Source organism: Nipponia nippon, unplaced genomic scaffold, assembly GCF_047370975.1.
Source record: "Nipponia nippon isolate SJK-2023a ecotype South Korea unplaced genomic scaffold, ASM4737097v1 scaffold_5, whole genome shotgun sequence".
Lineage (NCBI taxonomy): Eukaryota > Metazoa > Chordata > Aves > Pelecaniformes > Threskiornithidae > Nipponia > Nipponia nippon.
Genome location: NW_028262369.1, coordinates 83,943,369 through 83,955,443, shown reverse-complemented (window position 1 = coordinate 83,955,443; position 12,075 = coordinate 83,943,369). Strand labels below are relative to the sequence as shown.

The 12,075-nt window shown below is 50.9% G+C and overlaps 1 protein-coding gene across 1 annotated transcript in view; it reads left to right on the top strand.

The window, feature by feature from the left end:
* The window catches only part of IGFBP2 (insulin like growth factor binding protein 2), a 64,660-nt gene extending 53,072 nt beyond the window's left edge, over positions 1–11,588 (top strand). Inside the window, exons 2-4 of the mRNA XM_087731853.1 lie at positions 4,879–5,102; positions 6,715–6,855; positions 9,138–11,588. Of these exons, the coding sequence (XP_087587979.1) occupies positions 4,879–5,102; positions 6,715–6,855; positions 9,138–9,305 (533 nt within the window). The 3' untranslated portion in view covers positions 9,306–11,588. The remainder of the gene's footprint in view (positions 1–4,878; positions 5,103–6,714; positions 6,856–9,137) is intronic.
* The last annotated feature ends 487 nt before the right edge of the window (positions 11,589–12,075 follow it).

Here is a 12,075-nt window from a genome sequence, read left to right as displayed (position 1 = left end):
TCAGGTTTAAAGGCCCTGTCTGCTCTCAGGCTGTGAAGGACAAGTGCTGGGTTCCTGGCAGCCTGGGACAGGCAGCTGTGCTCCTTAAAATGAAAAGTGGCAAGCAAAACCCAGAACACGCACTTAAATTATCCTGAAATGGTAGAACTTGCAGCCACAAGAAGCTAAAAGTGTTGGGGGGGGGAAACCCAAACAACCAAAAAAAAAAAAAACCTAGATGAGACAGACAACACTGCTCAGGGTGAAAAATCACTCTGGATGCTGCATTCCTGCAGCCCCAGCTGCGCTCACTCCTGTGCATGGTGTGATGTTGGGGCAGGAGCGCAGGCTCCTGGGTTCGATCATCGATTCCCTGTGTGGCTTTGGGCAATGCTCGCACATTTTTCCGTGCCTTTGTTTTTTACTGTGTGCAACCCAGGTTGAACGCCTCTCTCTCCAGGGCAATTAATGAACTGTGAAGCGTTTTGATGTCTTCAGAGGGAAAGTGCTGGCCAACAAAGGCTGCAATTGCTGCAGGAGGGAGATGTAAGCCCCATCCAGCCTGGGACACAGTTGGGACCTGAGTCTAGTAGGGCTTCAGGCAGGTTGTTGAAGGCCACTTGGGTGAAACTTTCTGTGGGTCTGGGACCTTAATCAGCACTTAAATGCTATGCAAACACCCCAGGCAGATAAGAAAATGCATGTGAAACCCTGTGGGCAAGCTGTTGTCAAAGGAAAGCAAGTGCAGAGAGAAAGCAGTGCTGGAGAGGGTGGCTGCCATCCTTGGCATGGTGTGTGCTCCCCGTGATACAGGCTGGCCATCTCATGCTAAGCGAGTGCTACTGGCTCGATCCCGTCCCACAGCCCAGATACGCTTCAGGGCTCTTCAAAGGGATAAAGATGTATTTTTAACTTCAGGCAGCTGCCTTTTTATGTGTGGTGCTTTTTTTCTTGTAGCTCTGGAAGTGGCAGGTTGTTTTTAAACCCCTCTGTTTCTCAGCCATCTCAGCAGAGGTGCCTAGAGGTGTCAAACCAGATTTCCGAAAATTTCAGTGCTGGAAATTGGTAGCTGCTTTTGAAAATGTTGGCGAGACTGTGCAGCTCCCTGTAGCTGTTAGCTGATGGCCATTTGAACATGCTTTCTTCCCAGCCAAGTCCTCACCCCATTGAAGCCAATGGGAGTTTTCCTTGAAAAAGGCCATAAAGAAATCATTTTCTTGGCATGGAGAGAGGTGTTTCATGGGCTCCACATCAGTGTTCAGGAGAACTTCAGCTATCTGCTTTGATTCCTGCCATGCTTGTCCCACCCTGCACAAAGTGCTCTACCTTTTGATCAGAAATAGCACAGGAGATGTTTTCCACATGCCATAGGAAAATGGAAGAACTCTAAAACTTAATTGTTTTGGAGTTTGGCACCACTCCATTCACAGATATATTTAGCATGAATTTAAATTGGTCAGCAAAAGGGTGTTTGCCAGGATGACAAATGGATTAGGGTTGTATATCTGAGGTAATTGCATACCTGCCCATCCCATGCTGGTAGGGTTGACGGGTAGCTTAATTGGTTCATGGATAGTCATAAGCAAGCACGCACAACTTGCTTCTTTTGGGCAGTGTTAAAAAGCATTATCTGGCTGTAAAAGGCATTGTTTGGCTCTTGGCAAGCTCTGTGTTCTCCCAGCCTCGAGGTTTGATGTCTCCACTCTTGTCGTTGCTGCCCATCCCATTTGCTCTTTGAAATGTGGTTCATCACACCTGATGCTCAACCTCCTCCTGTGCACACAGCTCGTCCGTGAAGGAAACACTGGTGCTTTGCATGTGGGGCCAACCTCTTCTGTCCCATCTCCCTTCCCTGGTGATTGAGCCATCCCTGCAAGCCCCAGGTCAGGAGAGCTCCCCCTAAGAGCAGCACCAGATTTGGGAGAGGGAAAAGCTGTGATGGGGCTCCGGCATCAGCCCCAGGTGGATCAGTCCAGCTTGGCAGCAGGGCAAAGGTATGGCTCACCGTGGATGGCTTGGCCTTGGCAAGGAGAGCTTGCAGTTGATAGCAGCTAGACCTTCCTGGTCTTTGCTCCTGCGATGGTGCCCAGGGAGCCAAAACCAATCTCTCCAGTCACTGGGTGTGTTCATGCACAGGGGCTTGCACACTCTGCTCCCACCAGTGGTTTTCTTTGGGCTGATATTTGTTAGCATTGGAAAGTGAGAAAAATGAGCGAAAATATTATCAGAAGCAGGTTTTGTGAATGAATCAGCCGACAAGAGGTTTACCAGCTCGCCTTCATTTACTAGCACAGTGCTTATTTGGGCAGATGTCTATATATTTTAGTTGGAGGCAGGAAGGAGCAAGAATCGATGGGGGAAGGCACCGCTTCCAGTTTGCTGCTTTTCTGTCAGTTTGTACCATTGGTTTTTCTGAATGAAGCAGGGGACTGCACCGTGTCTGAGATGCTGCCCTGCTGCTGCGCTTGTTCTTCTGTTGACAGCTTGGTGGCACACCAAGAAGAGAAGCACAAAAGATGTCGGAAGGCTAAAACCCTCCTAAACAGCTCGCTGAGGATCAGAGCCTGGCCAGGCTTGCCCATCTCTTGCACGGTGCTTTTTCATTTGATCCTGTCTGAGGGGCGGCCTCATGGCCTTCTCTAGTCTCACTATGTGTTTCTAATTAACGAGGAGACTGGTGTATAAACAGAAGATTCCTGCTCAAAATATTCCTTGTCCGGCTCCTAGGATGACAGCCAGACGGCAATCGCCAGGCAGCAGCCCAGACTTTGAGCTCGCCCATCTGGCTATCAAACCTGGTCCTAGTTCTCATCTGGAACCAATATTGAGGAAAGTCATAGACTTTGCCAGATTGGTTTTGCCCTGTGTTTGCTTTTCAGTTGCTACCTAAGCAGCTAAAAACCTGCAGACCAAACGCATTTAGTATTTCTGGGAAGTATTGGGCGATCTGAGGCTAAAATGGTGAGGAAGTTCAAAAGGATATTGGACAAATCCATTGAGGGATGGGTCTGTTGGTGGCTTTTAAATCTTGTGGGTCAGATGTAGTCTCCACCTATGAAAGTGCTTTTACTGATGGTTTGCAGCACAGATTGGGAATGGTCCTTCTGATGTGTGTCCTCAAGCAGCTGCTGATGGTCTCTTGTGGATGGCATGCTGGGCTGGGGTGGCTCTTTGATCCAGCCTGCTTGGGCCGTTCTCTTGCCATCAGTCTGCAGGCAGCTGCACGTTTGCTGAGTAAGTTCAGACAAAACTCTTCTTGCAGTTTCCTCTGTGTCAGCCTGGGGTTGTAACACCTGAAAAGAGCTTGGAAAGCTGTGGCAGAAATAAAACACTTGCTATTATGATTTTTCACTCTCTGTCATGACACTAGAGCTATGCCCTGACAAAACATCACAGTGCATCTTCTGAAAAAAAGGAAATGTTAAAATCTGTAAATGCTCTGTGTGCTTTGTCTTCCAAGAAGCAGGAGAGATCCATAAAATAAGCATTGCTACACAAGCTAAAGCATTGCTTGCCCTCCGTCGTGCAGTTTGATGGGATTTCTTTGCTTCTGTATAAGTGCCTGAGTTCCAGAGTGCTGGAAAGCTGAAATCAGAGGTGCCGGAGAGAATGCTGATGTTGGGAGGCTGGGTGCTACAGTTCCTCCTTGGCATATGCTAAAAGACACTTCATATTTGTCACCACTGTAGGGCCAGAATGGCCTGGTCTGTCACTGGTGTGGGACCTGTGGAGCTGCTGAAGAGGTCCTATATGCAGAGATAGATACAGAGACATACTTAACCTGGGTTATTGTGGCAAGAGGTGATGTGCATGCATGAGTTGAATCATAATTTGGGCTGGAAAGGACCTCTGAAGGTCTTTGTCCAAGCCCGTACTTAAAGCAGAGCCAGCTTCAGTGTTAGATCCAGCTATAGTGTTAGATGTGCGTGCTCAGCCAGATCAGACCAGGCACTGAGGAATGGTCAGCTGTCACCTTCTGGGCTTCTGGAGCAAGCAGGAGGAATCAAAATCTGTCCTCGTTGCCACCGCAAAGTCCAAAGGGACTGGTGTCTGCAGCATCGTGACCATCGTGTCCTACTTTGGCAAGGATTGCTCTCAGAACCAGCACCCAGTGAATGGGGAAAATCCACAAAGCAGAGAGTGGAGCAGGTGGGAAAATGTCCAGTGTTTATCCCCTGTTCTGCTAACTGATTTTGAAATGGCTGAATTAGCTGGGGGTCTTGCGGCTTGCAGCAATGGCAGAGTTGGGCCCAGGACACATGGGGCTGTTCCACAGTCAGCAGAAGTGGCCAAAAGCAGAAGTAGGTAGAAGCTAAATGAGTAATGCACTGTATGACAAACGATGTGAAAGACAATACGGCAAGGGCGATCACTGAAATGGCAGGATCTCCGAGGGAAATTAGGGTGGCCATAAAATAGAGGCAAGGTATTTTTGAAAGCAGGCCTGAGAATTTATTTTAGCACATTAATATTGAATAAGTATTCCTGGAGATACTCTGGGGGATGATAGATGGGCTCAAGGTATTGTTACTAATCACGGTGGTTTTAAGTTTTGGAGCTGAAGTACACTTGGCATCCCTAACCCAACTGGACTTCTGATGGGAAAATTACATTCTTCGGGAAGTAATTTAGAAGGTCAAAGGAAAAACCAGAAAGAACTTCTCCAGCAGCGATTTCCCTTGCTCTCTAAACTGTCTTTTAGTGTGGTAATAACTCCAGAATGAAAGGATCTATTCTCACCTTCCAGATGAAAGGGCTAATGCAATTTAAAATTTTTGCATGCAAAGATTTTATGGCTTGGTAACCGGCCACACTTGAAAGCAATCCAGGATGGGATGAACACGTGCGAGAGTGCCTGGTTGAGCTTGACCCTTTCCCTGTCTGCCCTGTCTCCCGCAGATAATGGCGATGACCGGTCCGAGAGCATCCTTGCTGAGAACCACGTGGACGGCACTACAGGGATCCTGAGCGGAGCTGGCGGGAGGAAGCCCATGAAGACGGGCATGAAGGAGCTGGCGGTTATGAGGGAGAAGGTGAACGAGCAGCAGCGGCAGATGGGCAAAGTTGGCAAGCCCCATCACAACCACGAGGACTCGAAGAAGTCACGGCTGTCGACAGGCAGGGTGAGAGGGGAGGGGGCATGGGGGGCTAACGGAGGCAGCTGTGGGCTCGCTGGGAAATGCTGAATGCAAAAGCCTTAGTGACATCTGCAACAAACTGTCTTAAAAAGAAAAAAATAAATAAATAAAGGGAAAGAAAAAAGCGGGGAGAGGGGGAGAGAAAAAAAGGAAAAACAAACGTTTGTTTTGGCCTGAAGCTGGGGCCGAACACACCATCTGATGAACTTTGATGTGCTGGCAAGGAGGCGTTATTTTCATTGCAGCTTCAACTCCTGACAGCAGAGCCGGGGAAGGGGGGTCCCGCTGGCTCAACACCCACCCCCGCAGGGGTGCGAGCGTGCCCTTTGCCCGTGGACCGCCTTTCTCACACCCTTTTTCCCTAAGCAAGTGCCAGGGATGGCCCAAGGGGATCTGGGAGGTGGAAGGGTGTCTGCCTGCTGCAGGGCAGCCCCAGCCCCAGTTCAGGTTGGGGGGGGGGGGGGGACACACACACACCTAGAGCCCCCGAGGATGGGCTGTGGGGCTGTCACATAGCAGGGACAGTGCCCAGAGTCCTCCCTGTCCCTGTCTCTCTGCCCTCCAGTCCTTGGCCGTGGTTTCCCTCTAGTGGGCAGCTTGGTCAAGGCAACTAGATGGGATGGGGGGATGGAAAGCCACCCCAAAAGGTCCATAACACACAACTGAGAGACATGGTTTAGTGGTGGACTTGGCAGTGCTAGGTTAACGGTTGGACTTGATGATCTTAAAGGTCTTTTCCAACCTAAATGATTCTATGATTCTATGATACATATCTCTATAATCATATAGGATATTTATATCTGGGGAGTGCAGGGACAGAAAGGGGCTTTAAAAGAGAGCCCTCATCCCCTCCAAGGAACAGGTAAAGCAGAGCTGCAAAATAAGCTGAGGGCACCATCAACTTAGAGAGCTCCCAACTGCTGCTGCTCCTTTGGAAAAAAAACAGCAACTGCAAAAGCCAAGAGGTGTGGACTCACTCTGGCTCAGATCAGGCATAATTCAACCAGGCTGCCTTGGCTGGGAGCACTGGCTTGGGGCTGCTGTGGAGCAAGAGGGATGCCTCCAGAGGCCGACTTTGCTGGGTGCTTTCATTCCTGGGGCTTCCCCTCCATTCCCACGGGGTCTCACATGCTTTGAGTTGCACTTCTGGGCCAAAGCTGCATCACAGGTGTGGGAGCTGGGCTATGCTCATGGAAACCCTCCTGGTCTGTCAGGATTAGTCCTGTTTCACATCACTTGTCACCACCAGTGGGACCTATGGGAGCATCTCCGAGGCTTTTCTTCCTCTGTGCTTCCAGGGCCTGTGACCTAGTGTCACGTTGGCTCTTGGCCATGTGAGGCCCATGGCATATGGGAGAGGTGTGCATGTCTCCCTACGTGGATCTCCACACATTGGCATGTGCGGACATGCAGCACTCTGATTTTGGGTGCCTGCAGGTGAAATCTGCAGTGGGACCCAGTGGCAAACCTGGTCACGAGGAGGTGCACACAGGTGTTTATCCCTACTGGTGTTTCCATTGTCCAAAGTGTTAACATTGAATGGTCCCATTGCCCTGATTTTTTTTGTTTTGTTTTCTGCTTTCTGGGCTCTTTTCAGACCCCTTGTCAGCAGGAGCTGGATCAGGTCCTGGAACGCATCTCTACTATGCGGCTGCCGGATGAGCGAGGTCCCCTGGAGCACCTCTACTCCCTCCACATCCCCAACTGTGACAAGCACGGCTTGTATAATCTCAAACAGGTAAGTGGGGAGACCCAGAGCCCCAGGGCTGGCTGCATTCCCAGTGGCAGCCGTCGGCTTAACACACGTCCCTCTGTGAGCAGCCATGGGGTCACAGGCAGCTCGGGGCTTGGCTGATGTCGTGCACATGGTGCAAAGTGTGGGGTAAATGGCAAAGATCGCATGTGGCGTGGACAGGTTAGTAACACCCAGGTGCATATGCAGCCATGGGCTAGCAAGCAGAGATGAGACTCACATCCATACTTGGCTGCGGGCAGCCCAGAGATGGAGTATCTGTTTAGTTCAGAGCCCCTTTTTCCCTGCAAGAGCTGCTTATCTCTCCAGGTCTGTTTTCATGTGCTTTGAGCCAAGTCTTGTCCTGGCTGGGCCCCGCTACAGGGGAAAAGCAGAGAGGGGCTGAATGCTGGCCAGTCCTGCAGACAAAGCAGAAAGCACTTTTGGGATTAGGAAGGTTTCTAGCGCACTTCACTGGTTTTCCTCCACAAACTGAGGCTGGTCCCACAGCTCCAGGAGGGATTCCTTCCAGATGAGGTGGGAGTTGGGGGCAGCATCCTTCTGAAAGTATTTACGGGGCCCAAAAGGACTCAAACGACTTCACGTGTGTCTGAATTTTGACTTCTTGGCTTCATTCATGCAAAGCCAGCAGGTGTCAGTGGCTGAAGCATAGGGAAAAAAATGCCAGGAAAAACCTCTTGGGCAGCAAAACACCAGTTTGTCCAGGGTTGACTGGCAGCCATGTGTGAATAGTACCTGGATACAAGCACCCCTTGCAGTTATGCGTAACTGAGCCTTTGGAGGGGACCCCAGAAAAACTGCTGTTTTCATGGCTAAGTCTTTTTCTCAGGGCTACTTCCAGCCCTTGGTCAGGAGCATTTAAAAAAACCAAAGGCATTAAAAAAAGAGAATACTCTGAGATAATCTCCCTCCGTCCCTTCTCCCTTCCCTGTCCTGCCTGGACCCTTACCCTCTGCCTCCCCCTGAGGAGCCCCACAGGCTGGCTGGATCCCCCAGCAATGAGCACACTTAGAAGGGGTGCGTGGAGCAGAGCTGGCAAATTCCCTGTAAGGAGATGAGCTGTGTCTGGGGAACGAACCTGGGCAATGCAGCGATGCAGCGTGCACTGCAAAAGGAACGCCAGTCTCTGATGCTCCTTGTGCCTGGGAAACAACTCAGCCTGCACTGAAAGGTGCAGATGGGTTACATGCTGGTCACTGGTGTAGAAAAAGAGGGGACAAAAATTGCTTTTCTTCTCCCCCGATCCTGCCCTGGTTAAGGGAAAACAAGGCAAATGTGAAGCGATACCCATTTCTCTCCGTCTGGGTTTCCAGAGCTGAGCATCAGCTCCTTTCCGTCCGCTGGAAAGCGGATGCCAACAAAAGCATTTGCAGTTGCTCCCACCTCCTGTGGGCCTGTGCTTGGGTGGAGGGTGCCTGGGTGCACTCTCCTGCTGGGGAGGCTTTTTCTTCCTCTCTTTTAGTGCTTTTTATTCCCATGAAGAAGGCTGCATTTTGACCTCAGTCCAGGTGCAGAAAATGGCTTGAATTCAGCTTTACAGAGTGCACACAGAGGCTAGCCTGCTGGAGTAACCTCTGTGTCTCCTGCTATGCCCTATTCAGAGATGTATCTGCTGGGGATAGAGGGATGAGCATCAGTTTCAAAGTGCCTGCAGCCCTTCCAGGGCAAGAGGTGGATAATAACCATTAGGGCAAGAAACTTCTCTCTAACCAGACCAGGCTGGGGGGACAGAGTCCAGGTACAGATGCATGATGGTCCCTACCTCTGTTCTGGGACAGAGTGAAACCCTGTTTGGAAACATGTTTGTGTCTGGCTGTGAGGGCCTTGCTCTCATGTTTCAGTTTGTTTAGCCCAATTTGCAGGTGAGAAGCAGCTTACACAGCTCCTCTGTCAGTCTGTCTCATCCCTCTTCCCCCAGGGATTTTTAACTCTATGGATGCTTTCATGCACAGTTGACAGAGAATGATGCATCTCGGGGCGGTTGTCCTTATGGTTCATTAAAATTGGCTTCTTGATCCCTGGCGCAGCCCCTAGGGGAAGAGGTCCAACCCTCAGCCTGGAGTGCTGGAGCAGTGAGGCTGGTGCAGCACAGAGCCTGGGGTGTCCGAGTGCAGTATCCATGAATCTTACCTAAGTCCAAACTAGTGCCAAATAGCTGGAGAAACCCCAGCTCTGCTTGTGTTTGGGCTTTGGGCTGGTGGGGCTGGGCAGGGAGTTTTGTCCCCCTGTTTCCTCCTCTGACACCTGCCCTGTCCCTCTCTATGCAGTGCAAGATGTCAGTAAACGGGCAGCGGGGTGAGTGCTGGTGTGTGGACCCCATCCACGGGAAGGTGATCCAGGGCGCACCCACCATCCGCGGGGACCCCGAATGCCACCTCTTCTACACAGCCCACGAGCAGGAGGACCGGGGAGCACGTGCCCTGCGGAGCCAGTAGATGGACGTGATCCTGCTCACTGGAGATGGCTTGCCGTAGCCCCAGTGTTGGATTTTACATGGGTTTCAGCGTGTCTCTTAAGCTCTGGAAGAGACTGGGGTTGGGTCCTGCGTGCTGCCCTCCTTCCCCTGCTGCCTGGCTCCTGGGGATGGGAGGGATGATGGGAGGGGATGGGCGGTGGGGGGGTTGCAAGGAGAAGGGACTGCTTTCCTATAGTCTTTCACCCAATGTAAGCCAGAGAACCAGTCTTTTTTGCTCCTCATCCTGCGACCCTGCCTTGCCCTCCCTGCTGCTTCGCGGCATCTTCCCGCACCCTCCATCACGGAGCGCCATGTGCTCCCCAACACCTCCCAGGGGGCAAAACCCCTTGCCATGGGCAGGAGGGGGACAAAAAACAAAGGAAAAAACCACCCTTTCCCCCTCTTTCCCTCCCTTCCCCGAGACCAAAGACTGTAAATACTGTGTTGCCTGCCTCTTGTGTCCTGCCAGTCCCCTGTGCCCCAGCCCGGCCGTCAGTCCTGGCATGGGATGTGGTGTGGGAGGGAGGGAAGGAGGAAAGCCCCTGGCTTCCCAGCTGGAACATGCTGTTGTGGTCAGGATGCATCCCCCAAGGAGGCATCAGTGAGGGAAAGGGCTAAGGATGAGACAGCCCGCCCCAAAATACCCCTGGGTGCTTCCCTTCCTGGTGCTGGGGCACAGCCAGCCCAGCAGGGACCTGGCTCTAGCCACTGGTCTGGGAGGATGGGGCCTTTGAGTGATGGCAAAGCTAAATGCTTGGTTTGCCAGGGGGTTTGAAGGGCTATTGCCCAGTATTTCTTAGGATCAGCTTCTGCTGAGGGGGCTAAAGTGAACCTGCTGGGGCTGGGTGGAAGGATGCCTGTGTAGATTTAGGATAACAAGCCAGGGAGTGTCTGTCTGTCTCTCTCTCTCTCTCTCTCTCTCTCTCCTTCCTTCTCTCTCATTCTTTGTTTCTTTGTTTCTAGATAGGAAAAAAACCCATCTAAGAACTGCACTCCCAAGCAGCTGCCCTTGTCCCTCCATTTTTTGCTTGGGACTGAAGTGAGCATCTGCTATTCAGCACACACTTTTTCTTTTTTTTTTTTTTTTGTTTTGTAAGTAAATTACAGTATATATCTTGCTTTGTAAAGGCCCTGACACACATACACCCCTCTGCCCACACACATTTGTATAGATTAAATCCAAGTGATTCCAGGCACTCTGAGAGGTTTTGTGCTGGACATGCCGCTCCAAGGAGAGATGTCTCTGCTGTTATTTCACCTGTTGATTTCTTTCTGTACAGAACACACCGACGCTGAGAATAAATAACTTCCCTGTTGCCTAAGCAAGGAGATTTTATTATTTTCTTCCTTTTTTTTTTTTTTTTTTTCCTTTTTAATAGGGCTACTATTTGCAGAGCAATTGCAAAAATCCTCTCCTTACAGTAAAAGTCTCAAGCTTTCCTTAAATGAAATCAAGGGGGGGTGTGGTGGAAACAAAGCATCTCCCAATTTCTGGCAAATGCTTCTGAATAGCAAACAGTCTCCAGGTCTTCCGTGGGGTTAGGTTGAATAGGGTGGAGGAAGGAGGGTCCCTGGCAAGCGTGGGTCTGGCTGGGAGCACCCTCTGCCTGCACCACATGAGCCAGGCAGCAAAGCTGCCTGCCCCCTACCCCTAGGGATGGGTCCAGCCTCTGGTAACTGCCAGCACACCCCAGAAACAACAAATTGTGCTGGAGAAACACCACATCGGGGTCCCCACTGCTGATAGCCCCTCATCTGGGGACTTTGATGTGGATAAGGAAAAGCAAAAAGCCAAATGGGCTCTGGAGGAAGGGGAGCGCTGGGGTGTGTTGCTTTTTTTCCCCCCTTGGCCCTACATTTCAGATCCTGAGTACAAAGGGCACAAGTGGTCTCTGCAAATTAAGCCCCTGATGACTTTGTAGGGGTTTGGATGTGGCAGTGGAGGAGACAGGGAAAGGAGCCTCTTTGAAAAGTCAGAGGTGGGGGTATGTGCACGTGGATGTGTGTGAGAGGGAGCGAGAGAGAAAGGAAACACACCTGCATGCAAAGCCAAGTAACTGTAAAAATGCTACCTGTTTTCTGTTAACATCTGAGGTGTTCTGCTTTTTCATGTAAACCTTGCACACGCTGGCTCTCATCTGCAGTTTGTACTTTTTGTTTTGTTTAGGAATCAGGAAGTTTTCTTTTGTGTTTTTCTTTTTCTCTTTTGGAAAAGCTGAGCTGCATAAAGTTGGAATAAATTAAATGGGATGCCAGAAAACTGTCATCTTCCCCTTCCCCACTCCCCTCTGTTCACAGGACACATTTCCTGATGCATCACATGGGAATTTGGGCCCGTTCAGCTTTTGTCCCGGGAGTGTTTTAAACAGTGGGCTGGACAAGCAGCAATGGGCATTGGGTCTTTTATCGTTACTGGTCCCAGTTGGATGAGCAGGGAGGAACTGACGTTGCTCATCCACTGGCTTGCTACGTTCCTGCTCCACACGTGGTGCGTTGTGAGTCTGCACAACGCAACCATGCCCTTGAGTCCTCTTGAGTCAGTGTCTGGCCAGCACGTGTGCGGAGACCATCTCCCTGCCTCACAGCAGCTATGTTTGGTGGAAAAGGGTGGTTGTGTCCTGCTTTACTGGGTGGAGAGGAGGGCAACGTGAATGCCTTGTCTGGCATGGTGCTCGTGGAGCTCCCTCAGCTGCCGAGAGGCTGCATGAGAGCAGTGGTTTCCTGCTCCTTGAGCAGGGGAGCAGCTTTGC